The sequence below is a fragment of the Gorilla gorilla genome, chromosome 5 (genome assembly GCF_029281585.2).
Source record: "Gorilla gorilla gorilla isolate KB3781 chromosome 5, NHGRI_mGorGor1-v2.1_pri, whole genome shotgun sequence".
Classification (NCBI taxonomy): domain Eukaryota; kingdom Metazoa; phylum Chordata; class Mammalia; order Primates; family Hominidae; genus Gorilla; species Gorilla gorilla.
In genome coordinates, this window is record NC_073229.2 from 135,511,188 (window position 1) to 135,530,345 (window position 19,158).

A 19,158-nucleotide genomic window follows, 5' to 3' on the forward strand; every position below is an offset into this window, starting at 1 on the left:
TGTGTGGGTATGCTATTTTGAAAAAGATCCCTAGGTCATTCCTGTTGCCACTTATCTACCCTTCTGATCTATACTGCCCTTAAACAGTTTTAATGCTGAGAAAGAAAAATGAGAATGCTTTCCTTTTCTCACTTAATTTTAGTAATTATTTGGTTCTCACACAAAATAAGGCCTAAGTAATGACAAGTTTGTCCTTTATATTTAAAAGGATGGTGATTCAACTTAATGGAAGAATGAAATATTAATAGAGGTGGGATTAAGGTGGGGAAGGTAAACATCAGAATCTAGAAGAAAAACGTGCTCCTCGTGGTCAGAGCTTCACTGGCAAAACTGAACCGACCACCTGCGTCCAATCCAGAAGGAGCCTCTTTGTGGCTCCTCTTAGAACCTCCATGTTGTGACCACCATAGAGAAATGTTTAGCTACAAATATGAAAATTTATTTTGAGTGGAAAATTGTGTGGTAGAGAGCGGGACTAATTATAGTTATAAGTTTTGAGAGCAAAAACTATAGTTAAGTAGCTCTATCAATTAGTAGCATTATCTTGTTCTTTATAAATGCCAAAAGGCCAAGTGAAATATCACAAAAATTTAAATCGTTGAGTTTTACATAACTACTCATGAAACACTAAATTGTGAGATGTGCAGCCTGTCCAATTTACAGCATTTAATACCCTAAGCCTCAGCCAATGTCTACAGTACTAGACTAATTTACTGATATAAGCTATCTATGGCTACTCTGCAAGTCTGGCATAACAATGGATCATGAACAGATCACCAGATCTGCTTTTAGAACCAATATGTTAATATTTTATCATAATTCCATAGCTGTCTTCTAAAAATGGGTATTGAATGGCTTTCGTTTTTACCTAGTCAATAAAAATTGGAATGTCACAATAAATGTTTTCTGATTTTTAATTCTGGAGTATTTCAGTGGCTGATGTCAAAAGAACTGGGTTCAAACTTCTGCAACAGCATATTTTTAAATTTTCCTATTCCCTAAAGGCCCTATGAAAGTACATTCTGTAGTATAAATTTTAATATCTGGTGATCTGTTCATGATCCATTGTTATACCACAGACTTGCTGAGCAGCCTTCAAACTTGTTAGGAGAAAAAGATAATAAACATATTATTTATGTGCTTTTCTCTATACAAACAGGGTTGACATTTCTGAGAAAATGGCTTAATTTAATAAACAGCTATTGAAGCAAAGCAATAAGCAACAATGGCATGAATATCCAGAAAGGAAGTCCAGAAAGATCCCAGGGCACTCAAGGAAAGAGAAATATCCCAATACTCTTTCTGTTTAGTCTTCCAACATAACACCCAAACCCTTAACCAAATCCTTGATACTGACTTCATCTCTTTCATTAAACTCTTCTTAGTCCAAAGATAGACTATCTACTTGTCCAGTATATCTCCCTTGAAAACGAACTGTGTAATGAATGGCTACATTTGAGAATTGGGGCACAAGTATTAAGTGGCTCTAAGGATCATCAGGGGTCGCAGACTTGAAGTATTCTCATACAAACACAACAGAACCCACACAGTTGTCTGCTAAGTACTCAGAGTGGCTCAGAATAGGCATTACAGTGTGGCCACAGTTGACTTTGATCTTAAGAATCGGGAAGATTCCTGGAGTTCCTATCACATAGTTACCTATCACATATCACATAGTTACACAGCTACAACATGAAGAGGATGCCAGATGATTACACAGGCCTTCTGTTTTAAATGTTATAAAGACAGTTCTTCTAATTTCTTCATCTGAATCTTTCTCATTTATGCAACATCTTGTTATTGCAAGACTTATTCCAGTCAGCTATTTGTTCTGTTGTGGCAACTAAGGGAGTTGGCTACGTACACTTTTTTTTAAAAAAAATAATGTATTGAAAATAACTTCGTCTCAAATAAAAAGCTGTCTATTTTTATAAACTGCTACAGCTCAGAAATGACTGCTGAAAAAAGTTACCCTGCGCTTCTCAGATTTATTTCACAGATTTTGTCCCTTTAGAAGAATTGTAAAGTTGTTTCAGGCATTTTTTCAGATATATTACATATATATTTATTTTTTGACCCGGAGGATGTTTAGTCTGGAGGATGTAAGAGACTCTTTTAAAGCTGATAAAACACCTGTTTTCAAGTTCAAAAGCCAAAGGATTCCATTTTTCCTCTCTAAAAACATTTGGAGACAATAACAAGGTCTTGATGACTTGTTCTTCAATTTCTAGTGGGTTTTATTCATTCTATCAGGTTTCTGAAAGTTACAGAAAGAATAAGGTTGGGTAGATGGGATTAGTGGTGAAAACAACCCAAAACTGTGGATAAAATAGAAGCAGAAGAAATAGGAAAATGGTTTCATTTGCTTAGGTAGAAAAAAGCTGCTTCACAGTTAGTATTTTAAGTAACTCACTACCATCTACACACGACAGATGAGGGTACTCTAGTAGAGGCAAGGGGCACGGAGGGGAAGGAATCATCTTGAAAAAGAATTCTGAGGTTAAATGGATATGATGTAATATAAATGTAATAGCATTTAGGGAAGAGGAAAAGGGAAGAATCATAGTTACATTTAAGTTAGGGAGACCGGGCAAAGTAAAGTTAACAGTCCAAGGAAATACAGAAAGAGGAAAATGATTGTGACAAGATTACAGATGAGGTTTTACTTGTTTAATATCACTTTATATTACTTTTTGTGTTTGTCACTTGAGGAAGTCAATATTAAAAATGGAAAAATAAAGATATATTTATTTTTATATTAGTACCTAGCACTGCCCCTTACACACAGTTAACATTTATGTACTCACTATGTGCCAGACATGAGTTTAAGAGTTTTATGTGCATTATCTACCCATTTTACAGATTAGGAAAACAAAGCTGAGAGAGTTAAGCAACTTATTCAAGACAGAAACACAGGGCTGGCTGACTCCAAAGGCTGTGCTGAGTAGGTACACAACAAATAGGGTGAAAGAATGAAATAATCAATCTTTTTGCATGGTTGTTTGGACTAATATATAAAGAACACTATAGAATTGAAAAGTTGACATTTAAGCATTTTTCTTTTTATGACAGTTTTGTTTACCCAATTTTCCTTAATTACTAGTACATTTCATTTTATGGACATTTAAGAAAGTTATTATACTTGCAAATGACTAACAAAATTCTCAATGTTGGCAGGTAATCCTGTCATTGGGAATATACCCAACAAGGAAAAGGCAAGCATACAAGCCCAGGGACATTACTGGACATGTGCTGGTACACAAAATAGTATTGACTGAAACTCTTACATATTTCTTTCTCTGAGTTGCTTGCAGAAATAAAAGAAGTGTGGATACTGAAAGCATCTGACATGTTGATGACAACCTCTGTGAGAAGATAAAAGGTAGGACTGACAATGACAAGACTCAAATAGATGGGAATCTATCTAGTCACCAGTGCTATAAATAGTAAAAATACTTTTTTTCCTTCATAGAGTCGTGGGTAGTAGCATACTATTTTTGATGCTCTGTCATTTAATTTTGTTTTGTAGAAAACACATGTTTTGGTTTTCTAATTCTCAGAATGGTTTATGTTAACCCATCTGGGATTCAATCTGATGACAAGTCTGTAGAATATCATCTTAATCTTTCATGCAGAATACTGATTTAGTTTTTATAGGATAAAGTTCAACTATATAAGCAAAACAAAAAAGGGTGAGTATAACAACATGCTCATGGACAGCTTTTATCTGTACATCAGGATCCAAAGAATGTCTTCTATCTTGCTTTAGGCATCTAAAACCCTAAACCTAGCAATGGGCAGAATCCTTAAGTTTCTACAAAGTGAAGCATTTAATAAGAGAGTCCATGGCTACCAAGAGCTACACTCTTGAGAAAATGCAAATGATCCACTTAATGATTTTATTTTTAAATTAAAATATTTTTGTTAAAAATTTTTTTTCATAAACTTGGACAAGATTCTACTATCGGACTGAGGACCGACTACCAAATGGTCAAAAGAGATTTTTTAAGGAGCTCTGTGAACAAGAGTATGTAATAGATAATCCTACATTTATGAACAGATAAATTTATACAGAGAATGCATCCCAAAGCTTTTTGAAAATATTGGCTTGTTTAGAACTCAGAAAACTTTAAAAAAGAAAAAACAAACCAAAAAAAGGTACTGAAATGGTGGCTGGCTCCCAAGGTAGAAACCTAGTTAATGAATAATACAATGGAACTTTATACAGTTCTCCATTATTTCAGCACCACAGAAAAACCAACCTCAAGTACAACTGGGAAGTTAGTTAGAGGCTAAACAAATATTTGTCTTTCACTGGCCCCTCAATCTTGAGAGCAGAACACTGCTTTTCCTATCCCTTGTCTGATGAAAATAGTGATGGTGGTGTGAAGTGAGTATAAAATCTTCCCAAGAGTAACTCTGTTTTCATGGGTCATAGGAAGGGATTCGCTTTCTTCCTACCTTTACTTTTATCTTCACTATTATCTGCAATAGCATGAAACGACTCACTGAATAAAAACTGGAAAAATCAGATATACAAAACAATACCTCTTTATTATATTTGCAATTTCATGAAAAAGTGCCTTCTCATCAGCAGCATAGGTGACTTCGAGTCCTGTAATTCCAGATCTAATAAGTAATGGAGTCTGATATCTGATATCTAAAAAATAAACAAAATGTCTATTATATATAACATTATATAATAATATACCTTCATAATATAAAATATTATCCTCTACTTTTAAGTAAAATTGTACTACTGAAATATTTCAAATTAAGAAAACATCTCCCCAAGTGAAAACATAACTAACTCAATGTCTTTAAAAAACTCTCAAAAGATTTTTTAGTTTAATATACAACTGAAAATTCAAATTTTGTATTTTCAGCTATTCTCCTGAAAAGGCTGCATTCATAAAATTCCCTAGAAAATAACATATCACTGGCTGGGTGCAGTGGCTCACGCCTGTAATCCCAGCACTTTGGGAGGCCGAGGCGGGCAGACCACGAGGTCAGGAGATCAAGACCATCCTGGTTAACGTGGTGAAACCCCGTCTCTACTAAAAAATACAAAAAATTAGCCGGGCATGGTGGCGGGCACCTGTAGTCCCAGCTACTCGGGAGGCTGAGGCAGGAGAATGGCGTGAATCTGGGAGGCAGAGCTTGCAGTGAGCGGAGATCACGCCACTGCACTCCAACCTGGGCAACAGAGCGAGACTCCGTCTCAAAAAAAAAAAAAAGAAAATAACATATCTCTTGTGAAGAAACTGTATTACTTTGTTTCTGTCTTTACTCTTCCTAGCAGGAGAGCTTTGCTTAGCACAGGACATTTTAATCTCTGGTATGATGAAAATGCTTAACCACCACCTCTGTAGGAAAAAAAAGAAAGCCTTAATTTGTAGTGCTGGCCTATTTCATGATGTAAGGACCCCTCCCCCACCCTATGACTGATTTCCAACTGCCAAAGTGACAGCAACTAGTTTGAAAAATTCATGAAAATCCAAGAACTGGCTTGTGAGCTGGTATGTGTCAGCTCAAGCACATCACTGAATAAATTGCAAATTCTTAATATGGTTGTATTCTGTGCTAAGACTTCCTCCTCAGTGGACTGAATTCACTTGTAATGGTGACCACTGAAAGCTGCAGAGGGACAGTAGGTATTTTATAAAATGCCTTATATGGCATTCTATATGAAGAACCTCTGAACCAAAAGTATATTATTTAGAAAGAAAGATAAAGAGATATAAGCAAAGTAAGAATATATCTTAAAAGTATCTTATGAATCATTAACTTATAGTGGTAAGATAAACCCTCTATCAGCAGGAAAATACCTGCATATGCATACATAAGGAAGACTGTGCACCTAATCTAGGGATACATAATAATGTGGACTCTGTATTAGTAATAAGTATTTTTATAAAATAATACTTAGAACAAATTATATAAGATAATTATAAATATTAAGATCTTTATATTGCATTGCTTCTGACTTAAAAAATGAATAAATAATGGGGTCTTGCTATGTTACCCAGGCTGGAATGCAGTGGCTATTTACAGGCACAGTCATAGTGCACTACAGCCCCAAACTCCTGGGCTCGAGCAATCCTGCTGCCCAGCCTCCCAGGTAGCTGGGACTATATATAGGCCGGCACCACTGTGCCTGGCTGCTTCTGACTAATCCAAGTAAGAATAATAAATCTAGGACAAAGTTATACACAATCTCCTACCCCTACCTCAGCAAACATTTTAGAAAAGAGTCATCACGCTTGCTTAGATTAGATCTTCAGCACAGGAATTCCCCATTAAAACATTCACCCTAGAGTGGGCAGGTATATCATTAATAAAAATGGACAATACCTTGACTGAAAACTGTCTTGTCTTTATCAATCACTATTACACCTGTGAGTTCTGTTTTTTCTGTATCTGGCAGTGGAGTGTCAGATGAGATGCAGTAGAACAGAGCACAGATTGGGTCAAATTCAGGATCCGGTTCTAAGTCTCGTCTAGTTCGAGCATGCAACTCCACACTGATTAGGGTAAGATTTTGTATCTATAAAAGCAAATAAATACTATGTTTTTAAAACATTTTTTAAAGACATGCTCAAAGAAGTATGTAAGGCTCTAGGGAAATATGTATGTAAGATTACAGAAAAAATGGACATAAAGGACAAAGTCACAGCTCAGCACTCCATAGATTAAAACGAAAGATTTTTAATCCCAAGATTAGATTAAATCAATTCATGATGTTATTTCAGAAAATCTGCTCTCAATGACAATATTTAGACTATTTTTCTCAAATATATGCATGATCTCTCAATGCCTGTTTGAGAAAGAGAATGACTAGTCCAAGTAGTTATACAATGAAACCAAAGTCTGTCATGTTTTACTCTTCATGTAGTTAGCTATATAGTTTTACCTGTAGTTTAAAGTAAAAAGAGAGCTTTTTTAAAATTCAGATTTCCTACCAATTAATTCACTACTACTTGAGGGCTACTTAAACTTAGACTTTTGCATACACTAGGCAGATTTTTAATTATAGTTTTTCCTGGAAAAAAAAAAAAGAACTGTTACGGTATCAACTACACAACAGCCAGATTTTTACACATGCACATTTTCTCTTTAACATATAATGCAAAAAAGTTAATATTTGCTTTTCATGCTTATTTTTCTATGCCAATATAAACTTTTAACTGTAATTCTTAGTTTTCTTTCTAAAATCAAGACAGAGTAAATAAGAAAAACAAAATATAGGTTGAATTCATGCTTATAGCTAGAATTATACCTCATCTTTTTATCATGTACATGTACCTGGCAATGGAAAACAGATTCCTGTTTCAATATTGGTAATTATTCAGATCATATAAATTTAACAAAGGATTTGTGTTTTGTATTATCTTGCATGCAAACTGTTGAAATGTAAATTCAAGTTTCTCACTAGTGACAGGAGTAGAATTTGGTAAATCTCTATCAAAATTAAAATCCATTGATGTGGCAATCCTACTCCTGAAAATTTATCCTAGAGACAGATACACTCATACATGTAGATAAAATATACACACAAGGATGTTTACTCGAGAATAGCAAAGACTGGAAAAAAACTAAACGTTTACCTGTTGGGGACAGGTTACATAAATTATGTGGTATCCATAAAGGATACACACAATGGAATATTCTGTAACCTTTAAGATTTTCAAGGGAATGAGGCAGATCTGTATGTCCTAATATAAAAAGATCACTATAATACACTGATACATGGAACCAGTAAACACAGTAAACTTCTATACATGAAAAAATGGAAGCACATGCATAGAAAATTTCTGAAAAGTGACATAAAAATGTAGACATACTTATTGCTTTGGGGGAAAGAAATTGCTAGCCTAAAGTAGGAGGGAAGCTTACTTTTCACTGCAAATTTTTTTGTCCTGATTGAGTATTTTTGGTATATATACTATTGCATGTGCTCATTGTAAATATGTTAAATAAATTTTTTTTTTTTTTTTTTTTTTTTTTTAGACACAGGGTCTCTCTCTGTTGCCCAGGCTGGAATGCCATGGTGTGATCATAGTTCACTGCAGCCCTGAACTCCTGGGCTCAAGTGATCCACTCACTTCAGCTTTCCTACTAGCTGGGACTATAGGTACATATCACCATGGCCAGCTAATTTATAAAAACTTCTGTAGAGATGGGGCCTCACTATGTTGCTCAGGCTGGTCTCGAACTCCTGGCCTCAAGCAATCCTCCTGCCTCGACCTCCCGAAGTGCTAGGATTACAGGTGTGAGCCACCTTGCCTGGCCACTAAGTACTTTTTAAAATATAAAGAACATCAATTATGCATGTATAAGGCATAATAATAAAACAAATACAAATCTACCACTTTCCTCAGAAACATATACTGCTGTTTCTACTTTAAAATATTAGTATTAAAAAAAATCAAACCACATGAAATGGAGAGCTAAGGGAAAAAACTTTTACTTTTAAATGCATACTCTTCAGAACTTAATTTTAACAATAAGCATGCATTAATTTAGTAAATAAAAAATTTTTAAATGGAAAACTCCTCCCACAAACCCAAATAAAACAAAACAACCAGTTTCATTATAAAGGGATGAACATATGAGGCCGGGCGCGGTGGCTTATGCCTGTAATCCCAGCACTTCGGGAGGCTGAGGCAGGTGGATCACCTGAGGTCAGGAGTTTGAGACCAGTCTGGCAAATGTAGCGAAACCCCGTCTCTACTAAAAATACAAAAATTAGCCGGGTGTGGTGACGCATGCCTGTAATCCCAGCTACTAGGGAGGCTGAGGCAGGAGAACTCCTTGAACCTGGGAGGTGGAGGTTGCAGTGAGCTGAGATTGTGCCATTGCACTCCAGCCTGGGTAACAGAGTGAGACTATGTCTCAAACAAAAAAAAAAAGAAAGGGATGAACATATGAAAAGACATGAAGACTCTGAAAACAATTTTAGGTTAAAAGGGTCTTAGAGGTTGATTTTTGTTTACTAGATCAAATTTTCACACTCAAAATTTGCATTTCTATTCCTTAATAACAAAATGCATTACTGTGCTTAGGGGGTATTTTTTTAAAGCAAACTAGGGGGTATTTTTTTAAAGCAAACTATATAAAGACATGGCTTGAGAGATTTAGTGAGTGTGACTAGGCAAGAGGCAGGTGAGAAAGGGGGACAAAGATTACAACCCTTGTCTTCTGCACTGAGTACTGATGTGCAGAAGAAAGAGAGATTATCCTAGGGTAATGGAAACAGGGGGAGAAAATGCCACAAGCATAATTTCCTAGAGAAAGGAAGAGAACAGTATTTTTTCTTTGGTTTATTCCGTTTCAACCACCGGGCGGCAGTTTGGAATGTGCCTTGAGATGAGGAAAGCCGGTTATCGGGAGGAAGAAGCTGTCAGAGCAACCAGTGAGACCTCCAGAGTGATTTTAACTTCCAGAGGGCCCATGGTTCTGAAACAGGGTTACCTAGGAAAATGTAGAAAAGCGTACTTTTCAAATAAGAGAATAATCAAATGTAACATGTCTTTTTGCTATGGTCTATCAAATTTGCTTTAATACATATTTTTAACAAAGTTTTTAAAAATTTGCTAATTTCAAGTTTGCATTTGATGGTATGTATTACTGAATTTATCACTTAATTTATCTAGGCTTCAGGGGCTAGTATAGACCTAGGTATAAAACAGAAACTGAATGAATGCTGTTGAATGAGAAAAATGTGCAAATGAATAAATGAGGGAGAGACTATGTTCCAATCTAATTCTAAAAAAACATAATTCTCAGTTCAAATGTGAAGAACAAAGGAGGACAATATTAAAATTTTTCCCTCAGTTTATGTTAATCTAATCTCTAGAACAGTTTACAACAGAATTGACTTGAGAAAAAAAACCACACTTAAAAATTGAATTATAACTTAAAGGTGGTTACTAATCCTCTGCTTTAAAAGCAAAGACATAAAATGACTGTATAAAACTAGCATTGTCCAATAGAAATATAATGAAAGTCACATGTAACTTAAAGTTTTCTAGTAGTCACATTTAAAAAAATAAAAATAGGTTAATTTAAAAACACTTTGATCTGATCCAATATATTTAAAATATTATCCTTTCAACAGGTAATCAATATTAAAATTACTAACAAAATATTTTAAATTATTCTTTCCATGGAGTCTTTGAAATGAGTATGTACTTTATCCTTCTAGTATATCTCACTGTGCATGCTAAATTTTCTACAGAAATACTTGATCTGTAATTTCATAAAACTTAAGAGTAAAAAATAGTATTACATACCTAAGTCGTTCCAAACATACTTTGAGTCAACTATGTTTTAAAATCTAAATTAAAATTAAATAAAGTTTAAAATTCAGTTCTTCAGTTGTATAAGCCAAATTTTAAGTTCTCAATATCCATGCTGCTAGCGGCTACCATACGACAGCACAGGTGTAAACAATGAAAACATACTCCAATTTCTATCTTACTGCCAGTCAGATATGTGCTTTGAGTTTGTTTTCTGCATACAAATAAATTTACAGTGACCCATTCACATATTCTTTCCAATGCATACTGTGGCTGATGTATATTTTTGCAAAGTCCTAGTCTTTGGCAGACAGCCTGTGCTGTGAAGATAGCTGGGTTAAGTAGAGAGTATATGAGTGAATGAATTTATCCTCTTTTGTAGCAAGCTCTAATCCACTCAGCCAATCAAACAGAAAATACAAGTAAATATCACATTTCAGATGTGACATAACATCTTAATATAATAATCCCCAAAATACAGACTTACTTCTTTTTTTTGTTTTTCCCCAAAGAGACAGAGTCTTGCTCTGTCTGTAGCCCAGGCTGGAGTGTAGTGGCGCAATCACAGCTCACTGCAGCCTCGAACTCCCAGGATCAAGTGATCCTCCCACCTCAGCCTCCCAAGTAGCTGAGACTATAGGTGCGCGCCACCATGCTCATCTAATTTTATTTTTATTTTTTGTTAGAAACAGGGTCTTCCTATGTAGCCCAGGATAGTCTTAAACTCCTCGACTCAAGGGATCATCCCACCTCCACCTCCCAAAAATCTTTTCTTAATGTCCATAAGCTGCATTTCAGTTATGAGATTTGTGAAAGATATGAAATCACAAAGCAGTCTCAGCAACTTAAACGCTTTAAGTTTATGTATTGTACATAAACATGTAAATATACAAAATAGTAAAATGAGAACAAGATGAAGATTAATAGGATAGAATTCAATATACCCCTCCCTTGTTAAAAAAATTCCATACTTGTTTTATAGAATAAAACAGGAGTTAAACTGAACACAATGTATGTGTCCTTACTGCTGCAGTTTTACCTCATGTAAAGCTTTTGCCTCCTGTAAGTTTTGTATGCTGACTTTGAAACCGTAAGTATTGTTTAAAGATGGTCCATCAATCTGAGAAGTTTCTTTCTGTGGGGTATTTACTGCTGCAAATTGATTCTATAAAGAAAAAAACACACACACACACACAGCCAGAAAAAGATACGTGAGCAATCATTTTTCTTTTGATTACTTATTCTCAGATAATATGCTTTATGTGTTTAGTAATAAATGGTAAACTAATATCATCTCTAAGTTCAAGAACAAACTGTATTTTATTAATGTTATTTTCATGCTAACAAAGATATCAGAACTGGATACATGTAGAAATATAAGCAAACCATATGTTATCTCTCAGTTCAGAAGCCCTCAATACTGAAAATAACAGTTTTGTAGGGAGTTGACATTTATACCACATGGACATTTATCTTGACCTTTCTTGGAAGTAAGACAAGCAAGCAATCAATATATTTCCAACTACTTTGGCTAAAGTTTGTAAAAGATTTGAAATACTGATTTGTATTTCACTCTAATATAACATGTGTCTGAAAGATGAATAAAACAATGTAAATAATCTTCAAAGATTCAGAAAAAAATGGAATCTTTCAATTTCTTACAAAGTTATTTTTTCTGATTTCTAAATCTATTAACTGTTTTCCCCAGTGTTATGTTCACAACACACTGATATAGTATTTTTTAATATATATATAGCTTGTAATTCAACAGTATTTTATAAATGAAAGTTTAAAAAGTTTTATAATCTCAGAAATACTAAACTATATTTTATGTAGTTAATGACATTTATAAGAAGTGGCCAATATATAAGTGATTTCTAGCATATATTTCCAAGGATGTATGTCTAATGTATACTTCTTTCACATAACCATATAATTCTAAGTTTTGTCATATTTTTAGTATTTGAATAAAGACATTTGTGACTTTCCAGAGTTTCAGTAGTAAATAATGTTGCTTTCTTTTACTATTTAGTAAAATAAATTTTAAAAAATCAATAAGGTTATATTTTAGAAAAAAGTAATAAACCAAGAAAAAGGATATATTTTTGGTGGGATCAAAAATCACTTACTTGAGCTCTGCTGTCATTGGATTGTTCTGATTTTGCCAGTAATCAGTTAATGTATTTGTATCCTCATAATCCACATTTTGGCTATCATATTCACTTTCTCTGTAATATTTGTATTTACATATAAGAATCTTTTAGATCCCAACAACAAAAAAAAAAACTAAAAAAAGGCAAATTTTTGTCTCAAAGATATGCAAATAATGATGCAAAAATTTAAGTAACAAAAATTTTTTAATTGAGACAAAGTTAACAATTATCTAACTGAAATCTAGGAAAAAGACTGGCTCTTCCACTGATCTTTAAAAATGTTTAGTATAGTTACCTTTGCTTGTGTTAACAGTACTCTTCTAAGAGTGTCAGTATTACTTCCTTTCTTATTACTCAACTTCTGTGTTTTTGGTTCTGTAGAAAGAAATTTAATATTTAACATGTATATCAAAATTACCTGCTTCTGGTTTTTAAAAAACCTTTTGTTGTTCCAAACACTTAAGTACCACTTGTGGGTGCTGTCCTATGAATTCCCCCCAGAATTTCATAATTTAAAAATGAAATTCAAACCTCTGATCCCAACCAAAATAACATTTTGACATTTTGTATTTTAAATGTTTATGTTTTAATTACTGAATTTTATACCTCAGTCATTAACCTAGAGAACTGTTTAATTCATTTATTCACTTATTTATCAAGTATCTATGATGAGGAAGAAAAGACATAATCTCTGCCCTCGTGGGGTCTAGAGAGAGAATCAGACATTCATCAAACACACTAGAAAAATAAAATTATAACTGCACTAATACAACAAAGGGGAATATAATTGGGAATTTTTATGTAGTCAAGGAGATTAGGAAAGGTTTCCTGGAGGTAAAATCTGAAGAGAGTAGTAACTAACTAAGAACAGAGTAGGGATTTTTCCCTGATTACTGTGCAAAAGAATTGGAAGTTACTAAGAGTAGATAAAATGGCTGATGCAGGAGCCCAGGCAAGAGATGATGATAGTTTGGCCTAAGGTTGTGGTGGAAGAAGTACAATAAAGTAGATAGATCTGGGTTACTTGGGAGATAAACAAGTGATAAGGCTTGGTTAGGGACTAGAAACTACAAGGTAGGTAGTGAGGGAATGAGGTGAGTGTTAAAAATAAATTCTATGTTTCTGACTTGTGTAACTAAGAAATGATGGCACTATTCATTGAAATAAGGAAAACTGAAAGAAGGCCAGATGGGTTTTTATGTGGAGGCATGTATATATAAGTGTGTTGGGGAAGTGGTGGTGAATGTATGCGGTGAGATCATGAATTGGTTTTTAAAATACTAATCTTGAGGTGCCATTTAGCATTCAAGTGGAAATGTCAGATAGGTAATTGGATATAGTGTTCTGGAGTTTAAAAGAGAGATCTGAACTGGGAATATAAATTTGCGAGTTATCTGTAGTAATCCTGTAGACAGGAATTAGATCATTTAGAGAAAGATATAAAGAAGGCTTAAGATCAAGCCTTAATAAACTCCAACATTTAGATAACAACTGAGAATAATGAGAAAATCAAGTGGGAAAAAAACAGAAAAGTAGGAGGAAAGCCAAGTGGAGAAGCTCCAAGAAGGAAGGTAAGGTCAACAAGAAAATGGCTGCTTAGAGGACATATGATAAGACTCAGGAACATCTATTGGTTTTAGCTATAAGTTTACTGGGAATCTTTACAAGAGCTATAATGTAGAATGACAGGGGCAGAATTCAGTTTAGAGTGGGCTGAGAAATGAGTAGGAGGTAAATAACTGGAGTTGTCAAATTAGATAAATCTTTTAAGAAATTTGGCTTTCAAGGGGAGGAGAAAGAGTAGAAGCTGGCTGGAGATGTGAGGTCAAGGCAGGTTTTTTGTTTCTGTTTTAAAATGTGGGAGACCTGGGTATGTATAAAAGCCAACAGGAAAGTCAAGTTGAGAAGATAAGCCTTTTGAGAGGGCTCCTGCATTTCACCCACAAGACAGGATGGAAGCAAATATAAGTAGATTTCACAGCAGAAAGACAGTTGCCATGTGACGACTTTCTAAGACATGACAAAAAATATTTGCTGAGCTATACCTTCATTTAAAAAGCTCTGATTTTCATTACAGTCTAATGTTATCTTCATTTCTATTTCTGAAGAACAATTATGGAGACTTCCTGTTATTTGTACACTTACCTGTTGATAATGGGCTAAGGCCAGTTGCTTCAGGAAGCCTTTCCAGAAGTTTTCTCTGTATGATTGGTGTACTATGAAAGCAAAGTGATTCACATTTCCCAGTTCTTGCCCTAGTATTAATTGGAGATATCACTAGAGGCTCTTGAGGCTCACTGCAGGGGCTTTTTTGTATACCATCTTTTATTGGCTTTAAGAAGTTCTCAACAGCCAATGAAGGCAGCTCCTCTACTGGTGATGAGGGTCTATCATCTCCATTTAATGCTTTGGAATCTGGGGATATTGGTTGTTGCCAAGGGGGAATTACTGGAGAATCAGGGGAGCTATAACTAACGTAATAGTTATCATCATCATCTTCATCTTTTTCGGGATCACTTGCAGAGGCAACTGGTGGCAGCATCTGACTTTCACTTGCAGTTTGACTACATCCCGTGGTTGGTGCTTGTAAAGCAATCTGAGAATTATCAACATCCTCCTTGGTATGTGCTGTAGTGGGGAGTATACATGGACTTACATCCATTTTTGGAGGCACTACAGGTTTGTCATCTGGGTTAACTGAAGAGCTAAAGTTCTCAGCAGATTTTACAACTCCAGTTGGCTTGGTTTTAGGCAGTTTCTTGGAACGTTCGTAGTCTTCTTTGGCTTGAAGCCACACTTGAACCAGTTGTCGACTTGGGGCACATTTGCAAGGCATAATCACAATTTTTTTATCTTCAACCATCTTAGGGCTATTACTTGACCCTTTATTGACAACTCCTTGGCCACTGCGAAGGGGTGACCCTGGCCTTGGATTCTGAGTCATTGCTGAGAATGCTGTTTTCCAAAGACGAAGTCCTTCCAAGGAAAAGTCTCCCTCAAACTCAGCCAGATCATTTGCAAGTCGAGTTTCTACCATGAGGAGCCGTCCACCAATCTCCCTATAATAACATATTTTAGAACAACTGTTTTGTTTCAAAGAGCAATTACCAAAATATTTAACTCCATATCCTAGATAAAGTCCCTTTTGGAGTCTCAAAAATGTCCATGTCTATCTTCCCTGCCCCCTCTATATTGTGCAGGTACATTCTGTCTTTAGTCTCAATATGCTTTTCCTCACAGATATATGAGTACTACTTAATTTCCTTTGGAAGGTACCATTAATCTTAGGGAGAGAAGGTATTTTTTGTTTTATTTTAATGCCCCATGAAGCCTTCTGTCCTTCAAGGAGATGACACAAACTTTTCAGATTCCTTTCCTCTCCTAATCTTAAAGTAATTTTCCATTATTACCACATATGAATAAAAACAATGAATTTATCATTCAAATACTATGTCCCTGGATATTATTCATAGCTTCTTCCTATATTCTCCAGTATCTGTAGTTTAACAAAGCCAGTCAATTCAAATGAATCTTCGTACTCTCAAATTCCCTTAAACATTAAAAAAAATACCAACTGAGGTAAATTACTCTAATTCTTTCTTCCCATTCCATGGCAGGGATTAACACTGACATAACTTAGGAGCTGGCAGAGCCCACAGGATGCATGGCTTGAATGTTACCAATGTATGAATATGTGGGAAATCACTAATGAAAACAGTCTGGTTTCATTTCCAATAGTTATAAATATTAAGTGAAACCTCTGTCTTTCTCTAATCCCTTGATACTATTTCTGCTTACTACAGCAACATAAAATAATTCTACTTCTTCATGTTAACTTTATTATGGATATAAAGTTAATTCATAGTTTTTTCAATCACTTCTCTTAGGGCATGATTCCCCAAATGTCCCCATCACTCTCTACGTAAAATCCACTAACTGGATTCATGTTTTCAGATTTGAAGCTGAAAGAAGAGCATTAGGGCTACTCTGTCTCCTTTATATGAAAAGACTTAAGCCTCTACTAGTTAACTCCATAACCAGCATCCAGCACTGTCCCTGCATCCACTCTTGGCAATGTGAAAAAACAGAAACAGAATTAATGCTGTTGAAGGAAATGAATACACATACCAAGTGACCATACCCAACTCTAATACTAAGGATAGAGAAGTCATAATGAGGTCAAGAATAAAAAATGGTGAGGTGTTGGGAGGCTGAGGGAGAAGAATGGCGTGAACCAGGGAGGCTGAGCTTGCAGTGAGCCGAAATCACGCCACTGCACTCCAACCTGGGTGACAGAGCCAGACTCTGTCTCAAAAAAAAAAAAAAAAAAATGGTGAGGTGTGGTGAATTCAGTTTTCTTACATATTGTCAGCAGTATGGTAATTGCTATAACCCACTGGGGAAAAAAATCTCCTAATATGTATCAAGAGCCTTAAATTTTTCAGTAATCCTACTTCTAGGGCTATAAAGAAAAACTCCAAAATACAAGAAATGCTTTAAGAAGAAAATGCTAATATCTTCTTAACATACATAATAATATACATAATATCTATAGTGGCAAAATTGGAAACAACCTTTCTGTCCAATAATATATACATGATGCAACATATGCAGCAATTAAAATATTCAAGAAACTCATTTGGAAAATGTTTACAATATAATGTTAAGTGAAAAATTTGGATATAATACTGTGACTATAGTAAGATCACACTTCACAAAACAAAACAAACTAAAAACTATACTTTTTAAAAAAGAAAACAGAATACACATCAAAATATTATGGTGGCTGTTACTACATGGAAAAATGGTGTAATTTGTATTTCTTCTTCTTTCATACTTCCTAAATTTTCTATATTGAATACACAGTTTCATTTTTTTTTTTTTTGAGACAGTCTTGCTGTGTCACCAGGCTGGAGTGCAGTGGCGCGATCTCAGCTCACTGCAACCTCTGACTCCCTGGTTCAAGTGATTCTCCTGCCTCAGCCTCCCGAGTAGGATTACAGACACATGCCACCATGCCCAGCTAATTTTTGTATTTTTAGTAGAGATGGGGTTTCACCATGTTGGCCAGGATGGTCTCGATCTCCTGACCTTGTGATCCGCCCACCTTGGCCTCCCAAAGTGCTGGGATTACAGGCGTGAGCCACCGTGCCTGGCCTACAGTTTCATATTTTAAAAATATTTTTCAAAAATGATTATTTTCTATTTTAGCTGCAGGACAAGTGTCAAAGTTGGACAATAACAACAACACAAAGGTAATGACTAGCACATAAAGTTTGGTAACTAAAAGTAAATATACCATAATCACTACTGATAACACCAAAGTCCCCAAAATGATGGAAACTAATGTCTAAAGAACAGATTTCATATGCTCCAGCAGTGAAATAAAGAGTTCCATGTGGGTACTAAACAAAACTGTGTGTTGAAAAGGGGCTGGGAGGTGGACATTTCTACCCTTCACTTCAAGTCATTACAGGAGAGAACTTCTATTCTGCATTTCTGATAACCTTTTCTCACCCCTTTATTAAAAAAATAAATTTTATCGTGTATATTTAAGGTATAAAATATGATATTAGTATATAGTAAAATGGTTCTTACAGTGAAACAAATTAACATATCCATCATTTCACATTCTCAACCCTTTCTTAAATGGATTCCTATAGGAATTATTGTGAATCTGCTGGGTAAAAGCCTGGCATTCACTGTCGTGTTTTTTTAATTTAAATTTTTTTAAAAAGAGATTTTAACAGCTTTAGGTTGACAGCAAAATTGAAAGGAAGGTACAGAAGTTTCCCATATATCCCTTGTGCCCCCACACATACATGGCCTCCCTCATTATCACCATCCCCTACCAGAGTGGTACATGTGTTACAATCGATGAACCTATGTGGACACATCATAATTGTCCAAAGTCCACAGATTACATTTAGGTTTGTTCTTGGTGTGGTACTTTCTATGGCTTTGAACAAATGTGTAATATTCATATTGTATCTTTCTTTTTTTTTTTCCCACTGGAGTCAGGAACATGGTACTGCCACAGGTCAGTGCATACATGCAGTGTGGCCTCTGCTGCTTTTCCTATCTCTTTCCAAGATTTAGACTAAGGCAGGGCCTGCCTTAGCAGTTCCAGCCATCCTTTTCTGCTTCTGAATGGATGGCTGAAATGAACTGCCTGCTCTGCAACTGGTTAAGTATGTAAGATCATGGACACAAGGGCAGGAACAAGAACCATCATTTAAACTTTCTGGATTAAGCCACATTACCCAATTTAGCTTTTATCAGTTATGTCCTAACTTGGTGATGAAAGTGGTATACACCATAACTACTTAACTACTGATAAATAAACCAGTACTGTGATTTCTATTTTGCTATTTGCTGCGTGTGTGCGTGCGCTCACATGTTTATCAATTCCCTGAAGAGATTTTTTTTTTGAGATAAAGTCTCATTCTATTGCCCAAGCTGGAATGCAGCGGCGTGAACACAGCTCACTGCAGCCTTGACATCCTGGGCTCAAGTGATTCTTCTTCCTTAGTCTCCTGATTAGCTGGGACCACAGGTGCATGCCACCACGCCCAGCTATTTTTTTTTTTTTTCTGAGATGGAGTTTCACTCTTTATTGCCCAGGCAACAAAGTGCAGTGGCGTGATCTTGGCTAACTACAACCTCCACCTCCTGGGTTCAAGTGATTCTCCTGTCTCAGCCTC

The 19,158-nt window shown here is 35.3% G+C and overlaps 1 protein-coding gene across 4 annotated transcripts in view; it reads right to left on the bottom strand.

The window, feature by feature from the left end:
* Positions 1-19,158, bottom strand: part of REV3L (REV3 like, DNA directed polymerase zeta catalytic subunit) — a 185,802-nt gene that overhangs the window by 53,157 nt on the left and 113,487 nt on the right. For all 4 annotated transcript variants that reach the window (XM_055391516.2, XM_031011917.3, XM_055391518.2 and 1 more), the window contains exons 14-18: positions 14,600-15,513; positions 12,750-12,829; positions 11,341-11,466; positions 6,355-6,547; positions 4,549-4,660 (exon numbers count right to left, since the gene is read on the bottom strand). In XM_055391516.2, the coding sequence (XP_055247491.1) occupies positions 4,549-4,660; positions 6,355-6,547; positions 11,341-11,466; positions 12,750-12,829; positions 14,600-15,513 (1,425 nt within the window). The remainder of the gene's footprint in view (positions 1-4,548; positions 4,661-6,354; positions 6,548-11,340; positions 11,467-12,749; positions 12,830-14,599; positions 15,514-19,158) is intronic.